Genomic DNA, 21,619 nt, shown 5'->3' on the forward strand with positions numbered 1-21,619 from the left:
CCTATTCAACAGTGCTTGCTGAGAATTAAACCGAATGTTTGGCAGCAGTAAAAGTTAATGATTAGAGGGCCCTGTGTAACTCTCGGAGCTGTTACTGATTGTGAAGTGGATGGTGAAATGAAAAGGAGCTGAGAGAGGAGGCACAGCGGAGAGAGACGATGTGAATCAGCTCTGCAGGTACACAGACTACCTGAGCAGGGTCAGACTGGACCTGCAAGACCCACAATCACTAGTGCTGGAGAGCATGTTTACTGTTAGGAATGATCAGGGCAGGCTTATACAGCCATCCTGTCTCAATGGAGAGGTAAAGTGATTCCTAATGAAAACGAGTTCAACTAACAGAAGCTGTTCCTGATTGACTGCTGCACACAAAAGCAAACAGAGTTTTGTTTTGCAGAGATTTCCACCAGAAACTACACTCACATTCACCAGGCTGCACAGAAACAAAGTCAATCAGGCTGAGTGTCCCCTGAGCTCGGACCCTTTTACCTTGACGCCTTCCTGATAAAGTAGGAGTGGGTGAACTCCAAGTGGTCGTCCAGCCACGCTTCCATCCTCTCGCTCTCCGCGGAACAGCAGTCCTCCATGACGCAAAGGACGACAACAGAGTCTCCCACTGTGAGCTCCGGTTACCGCCTACATCTATACGCGAAAGACAGCAGGCTACCGACTCATGTATACGGAGAAAGAGAGAGGGACAGCGGCTCAAAGAGAGAGCTGCTCGCGGTCCGGGAAGTTGGTGCGCGCGGTTCATAAAGCGGGGACTGTGCGCTTCCTAGTTGGTGAAGCGACTGGAGACTGGAGAGAGAGGGAGAGGGAGAGAAAGAGAGAGGGGGAGAGAAAGGGAGAGCGATAGAGAAAGAGAGGGAGAGCGAGAGATACAAATAAACAATATACACACCTATGTTCCTATTATACAAGGGAAATGATTGGACATAGACATTCAATACAAAATAAAACATCCCACTGTGGCATTTGATTTTTGAAAAAAAAAATCTAATTTGTGATATTGTAATATTGTAATGTTTAACAACGTTTGCATTGGCAAAGCATATTACAGAAATAGCAATGATTATAGCCCAATACAAACTTAGATATTAAGGGTCACTCAAGTAATTTAGTATATTGAGCAACATAATTTTGGTGGACTCACGAGAGATGGATTTAAAAAAAAGAACCGTTAAAATCAACTGAGCAGTGGCTTCACTTGGACAGATAAAGGGCTATTTATTCAGACTTGACAAAACTCCTCCAGATCTACAGAGCACATTATACAGCTGTTTTCACAAGCTGAGTACTGCTCAGCATGTGTAAAATTGATGGAGTTCTCCTTGAAAGAAAATATCTTGTGAGGTGATAATTCGGTGTGATTGTACATATACATTTATATCAGATGTGGCATTCCACAGGGTTAGATGTAGCTTCTATCATCATCTGTCTGTCTTATATCTCTCTCTCTCTTTCCACCCCTTTAAAAAAACAGCCCAAATAAGGTCTCCATAAAATAACCATTAACAATCTCAGGATCATAAAGTGGCATTCCTAAATTCCCCAATGAAAGCTCTAATGTGGTCAAAGATATACAGTAGTACCAAGAACATTTATTTCTGTTCTTTTAATAAAGTAATGCATTAAGAGACCTTATTAGTTCCCTGGAAATGTTTACATATCCATGAATGAAGGTTACGTACAGTCCTTCTGGGAATGTTCTGGGAATTAATGAAACAAAGTAAAACATGTCTGGAACCATCTTTGAAGGTTCTAGGTCAAGCCAATTTCCAAATCGGAAGCTTTGAAAGTTTCTTTCTGGCCTAAAACTGAGACTTCAGCCCAGTGTATACATGACCCTACTGAACATGACCATTTTGGGGAGGATTGCATAGTGAAGGCCACTACTAAAATACACCAGAGGGTTACTGTAGAGAAGAACTACTGTTAGCAACCCGGACCTGATTGAAAGCAAATAAGTATTTTTTTTTTCAAAAAATAGGAAACTGGATGTCAAGCGGTTCAGAATGAGCCAGAGATGGAGTAAAAATCATCGTAATCTTTCTACCGAGCAACCACAGACACCTGAACCCTGGTGTGGTATTATAGGAAACTAAAGTCACAACAGAGTACCACACATACACGGAAGTCTCTCTGCAAATATTAAAGGAAGTAATGCAAATTTACTATGCAGAAAAACTCATTGTCATAGCAATATGTTAGGGCATAAACATACCAACCTATGATAAACCAACTGCTGAGCACCAGCGACTGAGTTTGTGTATTCTGATTTAACCATGATGACATTTATCATCTCCAGGGAATAAGCCGCACAGTTTTTTCATTCATTCCTGTCCATACACTTGGTTTACTCAATGCTGATTCTATTTTCTCACGCTCACATAAACAAAGCAAATATTAACTGTGAGAAATGTGCCAAAGTGGTTAACTTTTTTGAGAAACATTGAATTCTCTTACTTTACTTCAATATCAGCACCAATGACCAGCTGTGTCAGACTTCAACAGCTGACACTATTTAAAATGTTGGTGGTGGACTAAATAATAGTAAATTGAAAGACTTTCTTTGTGAAAATGAATGCTCCAAAACTCATCTCTAAAAAATTTAAAATAAATATAGTGAACTCTTGAAGTAATTAACTTTTCAATTATCCTGTGAATCACGCAGGCTTTTATTGATGAAGTGTAATGGCTTTCAGCCTCTGTGTCCTTGCTGCGCTGGTCTCCAGTGTCCCCCCAGCTGGACACTTGGCCCCCGCCGGTGGTGTTACCTTACCAGCAGATGGTGGCCGGTCGTCCCAGGGGAGAACCCACCACCAGCATCCCAACCCCCTCCAAGTCTTCCACAACACAGAGAGCCAATCAGAGACAACAGAACCTCTAGTCAGTCTGATGGTGAGATGGAGAAGTAGGGACACACACAAAAAGACACATCTCCTTGTGTTATAGGCTGTGTACTGTCTACCTGTGGGTTCTTCACGCTTCATTGTCTCTTCACAGAGTGTTTCATCGTTACATTGTTCAACCTGTATTGACATTATTTCTCCTGTGTGTTGCTTATAACCTTGCTATCGCAGCCTTTCTGACAAAACTCCACTTTGACACTGATGAGGGATGACACTCCAACCATTGTGTCACTTCTTAGATTATTCATCGCTCGTGAATATTTGTCTTCTGCTGTACTTGTCTGTCCACCCCTGAATACCCTCCTATCAGTATATCTCTTAAAAATGTTCATGGAAAACAGATGCAAAGTATGCACAAAAGGATAGACAGCATGTCCAGCACAGCCAATAAGATATGCACTAACTCACTAAACCTTCACTTTTTTAAATGATCATACAATACAATACATTTACAGTCTGTACTTAGGCATACATTGCTTTACAGCTAAATGCTAAAATTAGCATGTGAAGATGCTTATAATGAAATTGTTTTCGATATTATGCTATCATTTGCTTAGTAGCACTAAAAACAATGTAGAGCTGAGGCTTTCCAGAACATACTGGTGCTGCCTGAAAAGTCAGGGAGGTCACAAAAGTTATTAGAATTCATCTTCTGGGCCAAAGATTACTTTGGTGCGACTGTAGGTCAGTGGAGAGCAGGGTCGTCCTTCAATCAGAGGATCGGCCGTTTGATCCCGGCTCCACTAGTCCAATGCCGATGTGTCCTTGGGCAAGACACTTAACCCCAAATTGCTCCCGTAGGCTGTGCCGGTGGTCTATGAATGGGTTTAATGATTAGCTAGTTCTGATGAGCAGGTGGTACCTTGCATGGTAGCCCCTACCATCAGTGTATGAATGTGTGTGAATGGTGTATGATGACATGTAGTGTTAAAGAGCTTTGAGTGGTCGGAAGATGAGAAAAGCACTATACAAGTACAGTCCATTTAGCATTTTCATGTCTAAATGGCCAAGATATATTATTATGAAATAATAGGATATATATATATATTATGGTACATTTACCATGAACAATAGCAGTGATTGAATTCTATCCTTTGTTGTTGTATATTAATTTCCTGTCTTTTTTTGTATATTTTCTTTGTACTAAATCTACTACTGACACCACTAACTTTAATGATAAATACAACGCATTTTTGTGTAATTGCTTCATAACAGTGGTGGGCCGTCAGGGCCAGCAAGGCCTTCTCTGCTGGCCTAGACAGAATCACAAAGTTATAGCTATTTTATAATTTAATAATTTTTCAGAAATACACTACATGTATTACATGTGAGCCCTGCACCTTCGCGTCAGAGGATGCCAGAGTAGTGTTTACCATCAACCACCTGACGGGGAGAGCTCGCCTGTGGGGAACGGCAGAATGGGATCGTCGTACTCCTGCCTGTGCTTCCTTCCAGTCCTTCTCCGCCAAACTACGCAAGGTTTTCGGAGCGGTGTCCGGAGGACCGGATATCACCGGAGGGCTAATGAGGCTCCAGCAGGGCCACCGATCTGTCACGGACTACACCATTGATTTCCGGACCCAGGCTCGATTAAGCTCATGGAACATGGATGCCCAGTGTGACGCGTATCTGCTCGGGTTAGCGGATTATGTTAAAGATGAACTCTTCTCAATCGAGCTACCCACATCCCTGGACGGACTTATTGAGGCAACCTCCAGAGTGGATCGCCATATCCAGGTCAGGCGGCTGGCAAGGCGCCGGGAACAGTCGGGACAGGGGCAACCTTCTCACTTTCCTCGTGCTACAGCTCCGGAGTACACGCCAACAAAGCCGCTTCCTCAGGAGAGTGAACCCATGCAAATGGAACGTACTGGGCTATCCACGGAGGAACGTGAGCGGCGCAGACGGGGAAATCTCTGCATGTACTGTGGTCAGGCGGGTCAGTATGCTCACAATTGCCCGTTAAAGGGCCGGGGCTCGCCAGTAAGGAAGGTAGTACTGGTGAGCCGAGCAGATTCCCGATCCTCCGTCTGTCAACGACCACTTTTCCACGCCCAACTACTATTAACCGGGGGCTCCCATACGATTTCCACTTTCCTGGATTCTGGAGCAGACGCGTCCATTATGGACGAGGACCTTGTTACACAGTTGGGGATCGACCGGATACCTCTTCCCCAGGCTGTTTCAGCTAGTGCCTTGGACGGTCATCCTCTGGGAACAGAACCAAACCGTCCCGGTACACATGCTGTTGTCCGGCAACCACCACGAAGCCATCAGCTTCCACATCCTGCAAACCCCTCGCATTCCCCTCATTCTGGGATACCCCTGGCTACGTCGACATAATCCGCATGTCGACTGGACTATGGGAGCTTTTCGGGGTTGGAGCCAGTCCTGTCACCTAGTCTGCCTGAAGCAAGCCGCCGTTCCACAAGGTGCCACGCTCACCCAATCCACGCCTGAACTTACGAGAGTTCCTGCGGAATGCTTGGACTTTAGGGAGGTTTTCAATAAATCCAAGGCCATGTCTCTGCCTCCCCACCGTCCGTATGATTGTGCCATCGACCTCTTTCCTGGTACGTTCCCACCTAAGGGGCGCCTTTATTCCCTGTCTGCTCCTGAAAGAGAAGCGATGGACAGTTATATTAACAACTCCCCGCCTTGCGGTATCATACGTCCCTCGTCCTCTCCCGCAGGGGCTGGATTTTTCTTTGTGGAGAAGAAGGATAAGACTCTCAGACCCCGCATCGACTACCGGGGCTTAAATGAAATTACGATTAAGAACCGGTACCCTTTGCCACTCATCGCAACGGCCTTCGAGCTACTTCAAGGAGCCACCATCTTCTCCAAGCTCGACCTCCGCAACGCCTATCACCTGGTCCGGATCAGAGAAGGGGATGAGTGGAAGACGGCATTTAATACACCTAAAGGACATTACGAGTACCTCGTAAGTACCTGATGCCCTTCGGCTTAACCAACGCCCCCGCCATTTTCCAGGCCCTGGTTAACGACATGCTCCGAGACATGTTGGACCGGCACGTATTCGTCTACCTCGATGACATCCTGATCTTCTCCAAGAACCAAGAGGAACATGTGCACCACGTCCAGTCCGTGCTTCAACGCCTACTGGAGAACTCCCTGTTTGTGAAGGCGGAGGAGTGCGAGTTTCATGTTCCCATGGTCTCATTCCTGGGTTATATTGTCTCCCAGGGCAGCATCCAGATGGACCCCGGTAAGGTTACTGCTGTCACTACCTGGCCTGTCCCAAGCTCCCGCAAGCAACTTCAAAGTTTCCTGGGGTTCGCCAATTTCTATCGGAGGTTCATCAGGAATTACAGCGCGGTCGCTTCCCCACTCACTGCCCTCACCTCCTCCAAGACTCCTTTCCTGTGGACTTCTGCAGCTGAAGAGGTCTTCCAGAACCTGAAGTCCAGGTTCACTTCCACACCCATCCTCCGAGTCCCGGATCCAGACAGACAATTTGTGGTGTAGGTGGATGTCTCCGACATAGGAGTTGGGGGTGTCCTGTCCCGGCGCTCAGCCACTGACCAAAAGCTCCATCCCTGCGCCTTTTTCTCGAGACGGCTTTCCACCGCCGAGAGAAACTATGACATTCGTAACCGAGAACTACTTGCAGTGAAGCTGGCCCTGGAGGAGTGGCGGCATTGGTTGGAGGGGACCAAGCTCCGATTTCTGGTTTGGCCCGACCATAAAAACCTGGAGTACATCCGCACAGCCAAGAGACTCAATTCCCGACAGGCCAGGTGGTCGTTATTCTTCACCCAGTTCCACTTCACGCTCTCCTATCGCCCCGGGTCCCGCAATGTCAAGCCTGATGCCCTTTCCCGTCAGTTTCAGGAGGAGGAGGAACCCACCTCTGGCTCCTCGTCCATCCTCCCTGCCTCCTGTCAAGTAGCCGTTCTCACCTGGGAGATTGAGGAATCGGTGAAGGCCGTGACTAGGGGTCAAGCCGGTCCCAGCGCATGCCCTCCTAACCGCCTATTCGTCCCTCAGGCTCTTCGGTCCGACGTCCTCCAGTGGGCACACTCCTCTCCACTTACCTGCACCCGTCCCGTCCTGCGCCAGCGCTTCTGGTGGGTCTCGCTCAACGAGGACACCAGGGAATTCGTCAACGCCTGTCCAGTGTGCAACCAACAGAAACCTTCCCACCAGGCTCCGGCCGGCCTCCTGCAGCCTCTCCCAGTGCCTCATCGTCCGTGGTCTCACATCTCCCTGGACTTTGTCACCAGATTACCATCATCTGAGGGCCACACTGCCATTCTGACAGTGGCCGACAGATTCAGCAAACTGGCCCATTTTATTCCTCTCCCCAAACTCCCATCTGCTAAGGAGATGGCAGAACTCATCTCCCTGCATATCTTCCGCCTGCATGGAATTCCAGTCGAGGTCCTCAGTTCACCTCCATCTTTGGAGGGAATTCTGCACTCTGCTGGGGGCCACTGTCAGTCTGTCCTCGGGGTTTCACCCTCAATCCAACGGTCAGACGGAGAGGAAGAATCAGGAGATGGAAACAGCCCTCCGCTGCATGGTCTCCCGGAATCCTGCCCCCTGGTCCCGCCAGTTGATGTGGGTGGAGTACGCCCATAACACCCTGACCAGCTCCGCCACAGGCCTGTCACCTTTTCAGTGTGCTTATGGGTTCCAGCCACCTCTGTTCCCTGCATTGTAAAAGGTTTCCTGCCCATCTGTCCAGACAATCATCGGCCGCTGCCACCAGACCTGGGCTAGGGCCCGAGCAACCCTGCTACGGTCTGCGGACCGACTCTGTCCTTGACCACGAGAACCTGTCGCTGTTTTCCTGAGAATATTCTTCCTGTTGTGTGTGTCGAAGAAAATAAAGAATTCAAGTCAAACTATTCCTGGTGTTAGTCGTACTGCTCCTGGGTCCTTACTACACCCGTAACACCTTGCTATTTTTATTGTTGCTGTGCAAATTTGTCTCTCTTTTTCTCTCTCTCGGTCTCTCAATTCAATTCAAGTCAATTCGATGTAGCTTTATTGGCATGAAAGTTAAAAAAAAACATTGTTGTTAATGTATCAAACTACAAATTGATTGGATGTTTATACAATAAACAAAAACAGTAATAATGCAGTCATATTACCAATAACATATCGTAGATACAATACATACCACATCACTCTAATCTCATCTGTCTCTGTCTCTCGCTCTCTCAATTCAATTTAATTTTTAATTCAAAGGGGCTTTAGTGGCATGAGAAACATACGTTTACATTGCCAAAGCAAGTGTGAAATAAAGACAAAGAATGTACGTACAATTAGTAAAGATCTACTACAATACAAAAATGTGTGAACAGAGTAATGTAACATTACAACATTGTAATCAAATATATAAATATAATTAGGTTAAGTTTAACTTGAAGATATAAACTAAAAATTATGATTTTGCTATCAAAGATATATACAGTCGGCAAGAGATAAGTAGAAATACCTTAAGACAGGAATAGGAAATTGTACACATTGTAGTTAAAAATTATACTAAGTATATATGAGTATAAATAAGTGAGAACTGTGTAAACACTGCAAACAAGTTTTAAAAGAAAGAATTTAAAGGTTATTTCTTCTGTACAGTGAGTAAGTACAGTTTGTAGAGAGATCAGCACAGTGTAAATGGATGTCTCGCTGAAGAGGCTGTGCACACTGAGTCTGTACATTCTCAAAGATTTCCTTAGTTTTGGGTCAGTCACAGTGGTATATTCAGCCACTGTGTATTCTCTGTTAATGGCAAAATAGCATTCCAATTTGCTTTGGTTTTTTGGTTGTCAAGTAGTTTTCTTTTTGTTTTCTTATAATTTGGTCTAGTCTAATGGGGTTTCTGTGTGGAAGCTCCACTTGTTTTTGTGTTTTCCAAGAACTGGCTGGCTGAAGGGACATCTATCAGAGTCTCTCTGTGGGTGAGGGCTTTCTTCTTCTTTTAGGTGGTTATAAAATGTAAACACTCTCTTTTGAATTTTAATGATTAGTGGGTATCGTCCTAATTCTGCCCTGCGTGCATTATTCTGTGATTTCAATTGGATGGGAGAATGAATTCGTACAATTCTGCATGCAGTCTCAATTTAGTGTTTGTCCCATTTTGTAAAATCTGAGTCAATATTTGAAGCCGAATTTGTATGTCCAACTTGATGTTCCTTTGGATAGCTTGCTTAAAGTTTTATGTGGTGTTGATAATGAAGCTGACAAAGTTACGTATGTTCTATGGCAACCGTATCCAGTCTTTCAACCCAACCAGTCGAGGCAGATGGCCGCCGACCCAGATCCCGGTTCTGCCCAAGGTTTCTTGGTACTGTCGCCCCAGTGCTTGCTCATGGCAGATTGTTTGGTCTCTGTAAATTATAGAGTAAGGTCTAGAACTGCTCTATGCAAAGTAACTTCACTGCTATTGTTAAGCTTTGGTTAGGTTTAGACTCACATAGGCTGACTAGTGTTCTCTACACAATTCTGTACACAGATATTCTCCTGAGAAAGCCAAAACCTCACTTTTACTTTCTTAAATATTCAGGTTTGAGGTTTATTAACATTTTGGATTGACCGAGAGTTGTTCAATAATAAGATGAATCCTCAAAAATACGATTTCTCTTATAATTGTGCACACAGTGTAGATGTGTTGTCCCATCCAACTTTATATAATCCTGCCCTGACAAATGTGAGATTTGAGTTCATAATTCATGAACATATTTTCTAAATCCGCACACACACAGGTGCATACAGTAGTAACTGCTTGTGCGTTATTCAATCACAAAATACTGTATCTTATTCACATACATACACATCACACACATTTTGTCACGATCAGGCTTTGCCCTGTGTGTTCTGTGTCTTTGTGTTTCTTTCTGTAGCTCCTCACTCACCTAATCAGTTCATTCAGTGCACCTGCCAGTCACATTCACCTCATCAGTTCATTACGCTCACCTTCACTATTTAAATCCCTGCCTCACACACACCCACTGCCAGATCATTGTTTTGTGTTCCTTCCTACCCGCCCGTTTTGCTCGTCCTGTTCCCGGTTTCCCAGTCTGCCTGCCCTGCCTTGTCCTGCTGGATTTCCCCCCTCGTCTTTTGTCTTGTCCTTTGATTCCCCGTTTGTTTTTGGTTATTCATTAAAACCCTTTTTTCACTACACCTGACTGTCTGCGTTTGAGTCCTCATCATGCCCCGTGACAGAATGATCTGGCCCAGAATGGACTCAGCAGACCACTGTGTGGAGTGCCGTCTCCCCAACTGGTACGAACAATTTATGGGAACCCGTCTGGCCTTTGGAGGACCTCGGAGTGTCCAGAAGGCAGACATAATGGACATCCCTTTCAACCCTCGAAGGAGACAGAGGCAGAGGAAGGGCCAGACTCCCTCTCCCGCTGGGCCGCAGCGAATCCCCGCTCCTTCCCGCTCCTTCCCCGGAACTGATTACAGGCGATTCTGAACTTGTTGTCTTTACTAGCAGCTGTTGTTCAGTTAAAGTCTGTATTATTACGGAGGAAGCAGCTGTTATTGGAGCGATCAGTGACCAGCGTGACCAGCGGCGTTATCAGCCCTACAGAGCGGTTAGCAGTAAATGCTATTCAGTAGGACAGATAGTTTAGCCACCAGCAGAGCTACGAGTGAGAACAGACAACAACACCGAGGAAACGAGTGCGAGACGTGTGTTGACCACATTTATGGACCCATAATATAGCAAACTGTTACGTGTAAGTGTTGATTTTAAAGTAAATTTGATATGTGAGAGAGAGCGAGAGATAGAACAAGACCTGCAGCGCTGTAACTAAGTCTGAAAAATAAAACCTTCCACGAACTGTCTGTTTGAGTTCATAGAGGGAGATTTTAGAGAAGATCTTAAGTATCAAACACAACCTTTCATTGTTAAAGACTACTTTATTACTCTGTTGTATTTTTTTAAACTAAGCAACCAATCTACTTCCTGTTTACATCGACACCCACGCGCATGTCCAGTGTATGTGAAGAGTCACGTGATATTCGTTTTCAGGCACGTTACTCTGGACGGAGATCATTTAGAAAACGATGCGGAAACACCGTGTGGACGGAGATCGTTTTTGTTTGAAAACTCTGTTTACGTTTGAAAACGGAGTAGTGTGGACATGGCATCACGCATCAGCTCACAGTGGATTCTGTCAAAGAAAAGCCTTACTTATATTTAAACTCATGACTGAAGGATTCCACACTTTCTGGGTTGATAAAAATTTACAACCCTCCTTGCTGATGAAACATTTACAAAACCAACAGTTCAAGTCAACACACATCATTCTTGCACTTTTTATATTCAAGCTGCAGCCAAGACTTAAGTCTGTCCATTCTGCAACACAATACAGTACAAGTTGGCCCTGCCAGAGACAGTATGCCTTAAAAATATTCAGTTGAGGACATAAAGGCCTTCTTTTCAGCACTACCTCGGATCCTGAAACGAGGGCTGTTTGTGAGCAGAGCTATGTTAAATGGCTTCCCTCTATCCAGCAAATGTTTGAGAAAACACAGACATGGGTCTGCACAGTGTCAGCACAGAGCGGGGACAACAGGAATACATCTCACAAGAGGAGAGCAAGAGCGACACAGAGCTGCTCCCTTCCAGCTCGAATGGAAGTTTCCTGAGGAATTGCTGGAATGCCTTCGATAGCATTTACGCAAAGTGACAGTGCCCGATAAAATCAACATAATCCGTCCTTAAGCCTTTACTCTGCGGTGGAAGCATGATTTGCACTGACCCACTGACTTGAACTACAATGAATTACTGTACCAACTAAGACTTTCTTAAAAATATCCCAAAGAAACGCAGCAGCCTGGGAGAGTTTAAACAGCACCGACACTTCCAGTCCTTAACACAAATACAATTCCCCGTAAGGCTGAAAGAAGCCAAGAGAAAATGAATCTGTTTGTGCAGAAATATAAATAAATTTCCTACTGTGACTCAGCATTGGCAGCTCAAAGTTTGATAGTGTGGATTGAAAATATGATGTTCCAGCTGCTTTTTGTGTGCAAATACATTCACAAATGACTTTCAGAAGGTGTTTCTATTACAATGAGTTAAAGAAAATGGTTTGAAAACATGTTGGGACTAGTGCTGGATCAAATGTTTCCCTCCAATATGTTGAATATGACTGATAAACCAGATTGACCTGATTCTGATAATAGATATTCAGCACAACTTTATCTTCATGTGTGTAAGAGATGCAATTTAAAATTGCAAACCTATCTACTTATTTTTTTATGTTTGTTAAATTCTCAGTAGCGATAACTAAATGATATGCTTATTATACATATTACAAACAAAAACACTTTAAAAACTCAAAAAAATGTTGGTCAGACACATATGCAAGGCTGATTACCGTAATATGTGTGGTATTTGTTATAAATGTACGTTGGTACATAGAGGGCGATAAGAAGCTGTAGATGGAGGGACTTAGGACCCAGGGGAATGTAGGTGAAGGATGGGAACCTGGGAAGTCTTGCTAAGAGAACATTTAAGAGCAGTTTGTTCTCACGTGCTTATATGTTTATTTAAAAACACGACAATATGTATTTTAATATTGTCACGTTTGATCCTGTAACGAGACGATCGCGCGCGCGCGTGTGTGTGTTTTTAAGACAGGAGGGACCAACGGCGACGGAGTGAAGGGGGGTTCCGGATCGGGCGTCACCCGGGGGGGGGGGGGGAGAAGGGAGAGACGCCACACAAACACAGCTGTTCACCGCTCGCTGCCCGGTTTTTGTGTTAAAAATGTCTGCTTAATGATAAAAAAAGAACTGCGTTAACGCGCAACAATATAATTGCCGCTGTTAATTAATTAATGTGTTAACGCGATAACAACGCATTAACTTGCCCAGCACTACTAAAAAGGCATGAATAACAACAATTATATGAGGTCTTTCAGAACAAATTGACAAAATCATGACAAATTGGAAAAGGCAACATATACGTATGATATGACAACAAGTATACATCTGAGGTCTGCAGGGACCCCAGTTGGTAAAATTGAGGTTAATGGTAAAAAGATACCACTATATGTTAAGGAATTTACCACAATGCAGTAAAATGACAAATGCCCTTTTTAATAAATGATTGACAAAATGTTACTATTTTGAACATTTCTGAAGTATTCAATAGCAGCTTGTACATGTATAAATAAACTGTGTTAGCCTAGCTAGCTAGGGCTGCTACTGTAGTTCCCAAACACCTGCCAATGAGCCTCGTCTGTAACGTTGTAGTGTTCCCTCCAGACTCTCCCCGGTGGCACCTGTTTTTAATGTTTGGGCGTAGAAAATGTCCCCTGCCACGATCTAAATAGTTTATATTCAAAGTTCAAAAGTTCAAAGTTCAAAGTTAGCTTTATTGTCAGTTCCACAGTAGGCTATGTACCGAACATACCGAGGAGTTGAAAAAACGTTTCTCCCAGTCCCACATATAAACATATCAACATATAAACATATAAAGTGAATACAGTGCAAATAGATAAAAAAAACATTTAGACAACATATAATTTAGCAGCAGTCGGACATAGAGTCTTAAAAGAGAGGAGGGAGAGAGTTCAGCTTCCTAACAGCCTGGTGGACGAAGCTGTTTGAGAGTCTGGTGGTGCGAGCACGGAGGCTCCGGTATCTTCTCCCAGAGGGCAGGAGGCTGAAGAGACTGTGAGGGGTGGCTGGAGTCGCGCACAATCATGGTCACTTTGCGGGTGAGGCGGGTGTCGTATATGTCCTGCAGGGAGGGGAGTGAGGGGAGTGAGGCACCAATGATCCTTCCAGCTGTGTTCACTATGCGCTGCAGGGCTTTCCTGTTGTAGTCAGTGCAGCTTCTGCCCCACACAGTGATACAGTTTGTCAGGATGCTCTCAATGGTGCCTCGGTAAAAAGTGCACATGATGGGTGGTGGTGTTCTTGCCTTTTTTAGTTTGCGGAGAAAGTAGAGGCGCCTGTGGGCTTTCTTTGCCAGTGATGTTGTGTTGGCTGTCCACGAGAGGTCTTCACTGATGTCCACCCCCAGGAATTTGGTGCTGCTCACTCTCTCTATATCAGCACCATTGATGGTCAGTGGTGGGTGTTTAGTGTGGCCTCTCCGGAAGTCAACAATAATCTCCTTGGTCTTGCTGTTATTCAGAAGGAGGTTGTTGTTTCTGCACCATGTGGTCAGAAGGCTGACCTTCCTATAGTGGGTCTCATCATCCTTGGTGATGAGACCAGAGACCAGAGTTGTGTCATCTGCGAATTTGACCATGTGATTGGTGCTGTAGGTTGTGGTGCAGTCGTGTGTCAGCAAGGTGAAGAGCAGTGGACTGAGCACACAGCCTTGAGGGGCCCCTGTGTTCAGTGTGATGCTGCTCGTGTTGTTGTTGCCGACACGTACTGCTTGTGGCCTCTCACTGAGGAAGTCCAGCAGCCAGTTACACAGCGAGGTGTTGAGCCCCAGCTGGTCAAGTTTGCAGATGAGTTTTTGTGGGATTATGGTGTTGAATGCTGTGTTGAAATATTAACTTACAGATTCACTATTATACATGTACTGTATGTGCAAAGTCTTTAGCTGTGAGCTTTTCATCATTTTCTCAACAGAGTTTTTGAGTGATGCCATAATTGATTGCCTCTCCACCCCCGCAGAAGAGAATTGGTGCATGATGGCACCCAGCTGACACGTTATCGTCTATTTTCAAGGCCTCTCAGCTTCTTCATGTGATGAGAGTTGAAATGTTTTTTAAGTGGAGTGATTGGCATGGCCCCTGTTCATATTGTAAGACTGATATTTGTCTCAGCAGTGGAATGTGTTACCAAAGATGAATCTAGTACAAGTCTTTTGTAGATGAAGATACCAGAAGTCAACTGAGGAGTGAACAGTAATTGCTAATAGAGCTGACACTGCTGATTTATCATCAGACTGATCCAGAATGATACCTTTCATGTAAGCATCGTATCGCATTCAGATGCATTTCAAACTTTCAGTCACTAAAGAGAAACTCAAAGCACATACGAGCCCGCAGCCTGGTTTAAATCCTATTGTTAAAGAACTGGTATATTGCCAACGTTCTCTCTGGAAATCAGACAAGCCAATGAAAGAAAGAACAAATGCTATATGCTCCAGCTGGAAAGAAAGTTTGCGTCGCCTTGAAAACGTTAAATGGTAATGATGTGAGATGCCAGCATGGGGAACATACAGCACTTTTCATTACTTCATTACTTTCATTACTGAAATCAGGTAAAAGGGTCAGAGTGTTCCTGTAGTGAAGGAGAGAACAAACATTTGGTCATCTCGGTGGAGGCTGGGTGAGGTTAGCATGGCTCAGGCAGTTGGATTTGACTAGACCAGCACTTTTTCTTGCTCCAATTTTACAATCTCTCAGCCTTAAACCGTAATGCTTTTTGTCAGATAAACATTTGTGTGCACGTTGTGTGTTTCTTTTGAGATACATTTGGGCTTGAACCATTAAATTTTTAGTTGATGAAAGACACTGCTTGCTGAATAGCTGATATTTTCCTTTTGGATTACTGGACTTTGAGCATATTATACAGTTTGAACCACAAATTGTACGTTTTGTTTGAGTTTGTATCAACAATATGTGGAGCAACAATGCCCTCCTACCATATTGTTTGTCTCCCAGAGGACTTTGGCTTTTTGCTTCATGCCTGGGAATGTTTCAGTTCAGTTGAAAGATTGAGCTGATCTCGATTATCTTCAATATTTATGGCAGTTTCCATAATCATATTGGCCCCCATAACTCAGCAAAGATAGACTGACAGTATATGTTCCCATCTGGAACACATCTATCAGTTTGCAAAGTAATGTGTATAGATTTCCATGATATTTACTAGATTGTTTGTCAGTGACTTCAGTCTGAACTTTGTATTTTGTTACACCAACTCCTGTCCTACTTTGGCTTGAGGATACTGGCCTGATGGTTTGTTTTCTGTGGATAATGTAGCAAATCAGTGGTGTAACGTCCTCAAAAGGATTCAAGATCCATAATTCATCTTGGCAGCTGTGGTTGTTAGAGTAAGCATGTATTGGAGGTGTAGCTCATAGCGGGTGACGTATGCAATGGATGTACTCCTTAGAAACATACATACACACACTATGACAGCTGCCTAAAATAATGCTAAAACATTTACAAGTGTTAGTTTAAATTGGCAAGCAAAGTGAAAGTGATAACATTAAAAACCTTTGAGGGTAAGTGGCAGCAGTTTCTCCCTGTGCGCTTTTTACTGGAAAAGTGAAGTGTAAAAAACATTTTGGTAGTGGTCTAACTACTATCAGTAGTTAAAATGACAGGTATAACCTGCAGCACAATATATCAGCTGTATCTAAGTAATGTCACAGTTAAAATTAATCTTTTGGCACTTGATTTCATCAGTTAGTAAACCAATAAATCTCTACTGCAATACTTCCCAAAGCGGTTTCTGTGGCACCTTGGGGTGTCATAAGGATAGGTATAAGGAGAGCTGCAAGATGCATGCTCAATAATATTTCTTGACAAATTTTAAAAAAGAGAGTCGACAGACATGCTAGTGGCTCTGTAAGACTATTAGGCATGGAGGTACTTTCAGCTAATGCTAACATTGCCATGCTAACATAATCACAGTTGGCTAAACAAGAATACTGTTCATGTTTACAATCTTAATTCAGTATAGCATGCTTAGCATGCTACTATTTGCTAATTGGCACTAAACACAAAGTACAGCTGTGGCTGCTGGGAATGTCTTCTTTTCCAGGAATTTGGTCATAATCCGAAATATTTTACATATTTAACTGTCAGTAAGTAGTGTAAGCTATTATGTTGAGTATATGTTAAGAAGCAGTGTTCCTGTGTATGTGTTTTGTGCTTTTATTGTGGAGGATTAGATGGAAGGAGAGACAGAGGAAAGTGGTGCGGGTGAAGAGTGTGAGAAGGAATAAAGTTGATGCAATCTGGGCGCAGAATACGGAGCCCCGTGTCTGTCCATCCAATACCTTTCAAGACATTTAATTAAAACCCATAAATGTCAACCTAGTGCTTGTGTCACTAAATGAAAAACCAGGGGATCATCAAAGTCATTGGGATTCATCCTCTGGGGACCATGAATTTCTTACAGTAATTCATTTAATAGTTGTTAGTTAGATATTTCAGTCCGGACCAAAGTGGTAGACCGACTGACCAACTAACATTGCCTTCCCTAGAGCCTTGCTGTAAGCATGGCTAACTAGTTTTTGACAAAACAATGTCAACTCATTGTCCGTTTACTCCACAGCTTTTGACTTCTTCACATTATGTCCATCAGCAAATGGTGTTCGCTCAGTTACAGAACTGCAATTTCAAGCACTTTTTGCCCATGTTGGCTCAAAATGTTGCACAGCAATCAGAAGTAGAAACCTTCGAAGTAAACAATGGAAAGATCCCCACCTCACAACTAATAAATACACAGTAATCGTCACTGTACTTAATAATAATAACTAATAACACTAATAACTAATAAAGACACAGTAATCATCACTGTCAGAGTAGCGGTGTTGTCTCTCTGTAGCCTGTTACCTCTGTCTTCTGTGTCCTGTTTATAAGCGCAGGACCGATTTCTACCTGCAGAATGTGTTTATATATTTATTAATTGTGACTGTGATGTCATTATTAAATAACCCAGAATATGATTATTGTTTCTCTTAAATGATATAACTCATCAAGCAAGACACTCAGGAATGATCAGCCTCACGTGACTGAATTAAATGATGATAAATGATGTAAAAAGCTCTCTCTGACTTTAATTGTATCCATAATAAAAGTTATTGAGGTTATTGAGTTATATCAGATCATGAAAAGACAAATCTTTCTAATAAATGAAGAAAGTTGTTTGTGGTCCTTTTGTTGTTCAGACTACAATGAACATTTATTTAAACCAGACGGTGAATCAGAAAACTAATCAAATATAAAGCTTGAGTTTAATCTGTGATCTATTTTCACTCTGGTATGAAACTCCAGTCAGTCAGTCCGATCAGCTGCAGCGTCCAATCACATAACTGACAAACAATGAGGGGGCGTGTCGGCCATTAAAACACTTCCTGGAAGGCTATTCTCGTGCATCCTCGCTCATGGCTCCTCTGAGATCTCTCCTCGATCATCGATCCTCCGAGCTAAATAAGAGCTTTGGAACGGCCGTCAATATGGCGGCGCAGAACAACTTCCGGTTCAAGCGAGGAGCGAGGAAATAACAATTAAGAGACTTGGGATGTACCCAGCGAGTCCCTGTCTTCTGGCTGCACGTCCACTCGCAAGTGCCTGAGAGCACAACGAATGAACGAATCGTTTCAGAAAAAGATTCTGTTCAATCCCCTCCTAAGCCAGTAAGCCATGGTCGCCAGAGGTAGGAACAGGTCCAGGTAACAGGTATAACATGCCACTACCCCAGAAACAAATTAACGGTAGTTTCAAGAAAAACATAATGGTTGTGCTTAAAATACATGAACTAAGTAAAATACAAAATATGTCACAAACATCACAAGTCCTCTGTTTGTTTGACCCATCCTCCTAAATGAAGTAGTCTATCTCACTGTGTATACTACGTCAGTAGCTCTGAGCATTGCATATTCACATAGATGCGTTCAATTTGTTTGTCCACTACTGCTAAGACTTTTAATCGACTTTCCATTGCATACAAAATAAGAACACAAACGTGCCAGCACCAGGTAGTGCGCTGTTACGAGGATGTGGTAATTTCATATATTTCTATGAGATTAGGCAGCGAGGAATTTTGAAAGAAACACAGGAGCAGCACACTGTTGATGTCAGAGGGCTGTGATTGGTTAATGGCAATGTTGGGATGTTGATCCAGGAACTGGTCCTACTTGGCTAAATCACAATGAATCATCTGTAGGAAAAGGCACCAAAAACACCTGTGTGTGTGTTTCTGAAAAAGATACCGAGGGTTTAAACAACAGAAGCAAAACAAACAACCCATCATATTGAAAAAGCTCCAGATAATTAGTGTGAAAACAGAAGATTTGTTTTGTACCTTCTCTGTTCCTTCTACCTGGCGATTTCAGGTGTTTGTTCGTGTGTGTGTGTGTGTGTGTGTGTGTGTGTGTGTGCATGTGCATGGAAAAAGCCCCTCGTGGAAACACTGTAAGGAAAAAATCAATGTCGAGTGGAAAAACACTCATTAAAGCTGTTAGTGTGTGTGTGAGAGAGAGAGAGAGAGAGAGAGTGTGATGCCCCAGGGTTGTGCTCAGATGGTGTTTGGTTTCCTCTGTACCTATAAACTTATACACACTACTGCACACACACACTGTGTCAGTCCCATGATGCACTTATGCCCACACAGGCCTGATCAGTGCAAACTGCTCACCCACATGCTCCCTGGTCAATCCTTATAGTGCACAGTGCAGGTAAGAGTTACCTGGTTCGTCAGAATAGAAACACTGTGATTACAGAATTATAGTTTGGATAGAAGACCTGCTGGTGAACTCAATTAATGATGAAAGGTACATTTAAAGCAACTATCCCTAGAATAAAAAAAATCCTGCCTTTGGTGCCCTGTCAGTGGCCGTATCCAAAAAGAGGCTGAGAGACATTTTATCATTATTGTCGTTGGGCCTGTGTCCACATAGTTTATTTTTCTGTCTTGGGCTCATAGCTACTCACCACTCACTCTGACAGCTGTAACGTTAGAGTAAGGAGGACGATCCGTCGGAGACAAAACATATGAAAGCACAACACTCAACACCAACATTCATTGTCCGCCCGGCTGATCTGCACCAACAAATGGGTTTTTGCGCTTTGTTATGATAGTGTCTGACATGTAAAGCTCAGGACAGACAGACACTTCCAAAACAAGGTTGTCTTCCATTCTCCAAAGTGATGTCACCAGCAGTTTTCTGAAAAGTTCGGAGATTTTCAATGAAGAGCACGGAGTGGCCGCACAAAAAAAGGCGGCGTTTAAAAAAAATATGCAGCGCTTTTTTTTTTTTTTGAGGAAAGACACTGGTGCCCAGAACAAAACACTATGTGGACAAAGGCTTGTTAATGTCAATACGCAGTTTAAAGACCTGGTTCACCTGACCTGTAAGAATCTTCTTGCAGTGAGGTGACAATTCTGGGCCACTGTCACTCTAATAAAAAGGCTGCCACATTTATTCACATGTTATTTAAAGCAGCACTGACTAATATTTCCATACTAACAAGGGATCAAATGTGTGATGTGAAAGGTGTCACTCAAAGTGATGAACACATTCAGATGAGGCGGTCAGTATCTCCCATGAACTTCACTACATTTGTTTTTCATTTCTTGTCTTTTCGCCTTTGTTACTGGAGCACCTACGACATATGACAGAGATACGCATAATCAACATCGGAGAAGGAAGCCCACAGACTGGATTAAGTGCAGAGGACCTTGAGACGATCACAGCCCACAGAATATTCTGACCACCCGGCTCCATCTTCGCATCCAGGATCGGTTTGTTGCAAGTCAAGAGTGTCTTTTGTTAGATATTCCCTGCCTGATCGATGACCATATCTTTCAACTCAAAATGCCCCAAATTTAAACAAAGGCTTTCTGTATTTCAAAGACAATCCAAGATAATCCAGGAAAATAACCCTGATGTCATCACCAGACGTTAGAACTTTAACCAATTTAGAAGGCTCAAGTAGAAAGTATACAACTTCAGTTAAGAAAACTCACTGACTTCTCAAAGGTGTTGCAAAAATGAAAGACTTATTACTCATTACAATGATTTGGTGCAATCTGTAAGAGAGTAAACAATGTGCCAACAGCAGTGGTGGGCCGTCAGGGCCAGCAAGGCCTTCTCTGCTGGCCTAGACAGAATCACAAAGTTATAGCTATTTTATAATTTAATAATTTTTCAGAAATACACTACATATATTGTAATTTTCCCCCCATTATCTTATGTTGTCATTGCACAGCTCCTGTCTTCCTCAGTTGCTCTGCTTCCAGTGCAACTTGTTTTAAGTAGAGCTTTTATCCAATCAGATCTCACCTCTGTGTCTCTAGGTAAGAAGAGAGACCAGAGGCCTGCAGACTCACAAGTGCATCCATGTGCAGTTTAAGTGAATGGGGACGATATTGTTGATTGTCATAGTGTTCAACCAATCAGATCTTTAGTTTGACATGTTGGGCGTATTCTTTGACGTGTCAGAGCCTGCTTGCTGGCCTACAAGTACGTGATTGGTCAGTGAGCTAGCCTGACATGTTGGGCGGTGACAATCCCAATATCTGCTGCCTCTGCCGAGTGGACATTTTCAGCCCTCAAACGCATTAAAACGTATTCAAGAAATACAACTGAGGAGGCTCGACTGTCTTCACTGGCATCCATGAATCCAGAAGGACTTCTTACTGGAACTAAAACGCACAGATGTACTGAACAACCGTGAGATTAAACTCTTTATTAGCAAAGAAAGGAGGATGGACTTTGTCTTTAAATAGTGAACAGCAGCTTTGGTAAGTTAAATGCTTTTGGTTTTACATCTGCAGTAGCTTTAAGATGCTTGTTTATATATTATTATTTGTACAACTTGTTTTTATGAAGATGGATTTTTGTTTGGTTTTATATGTGATAGGAACTATTGTTACGTCCAATGTTGCTCTGGGGACACATTTAGTCAGTGCACAGCAACAAGAAGACACGTGAAGCGGCAGAAGTCTATATACTCCGCGCAAAGTGTTAAAGTTAAAGTGTTTAAGTTAAAGTGTTAAAGTTAAAG

The 21,619-nt window shown here is 43.3% G+C and overlaps 1 protein-coding gene across 4 annotated transcripts in view; it reads right to left on the reverse strand.

Moving 5' to 3' along the window:
• pde5ab (phosphodiesterase 5A, cGMP-specific, b) overlaps nt 1-21,619 on the reverse strand; it is a 75,064-nt gene that overhangs the window by 46,316 nt on the left and 7,129 nt on the right. For 3 of the 4 annotated variants that reach the window (XM_031874266.1, XM_031874265.1, XM_031874264.1), the window contains exon 1: nt 490-776. The exons of the other annotated variant lie outside the window; for it this stretch is intronic. In XM_031874266.1, the coding sequence (XP_031730126.1) occupies nt 490-587 (98 nt within the window). In that variant the 5' untranslated portion in view covers nt 588-776. Of the gene's footprint in view, nt 1-489; nt 777-21,619 lie in introns of those variants that run through there. 4 annotated transcript variants of the gene reach the window in all.

This window comes from Anarrhichthys ocellatus, unplaced genomic scaffold (assembly GCF_004355925.1).
Source record: "Anarrhichthys ocellatus isolate YVR2014 unplaced genomic scaffold, GSC_Weel_1.0 scaffold79, whole genome shotgun sequence".
Lineage (NCBI taxonomy): Eukaryota > Metazoa > Chordata > Actinopteri > Perciformes > Anarhichadidae > Anarrhichthys > Anarrhichthys ocellatus.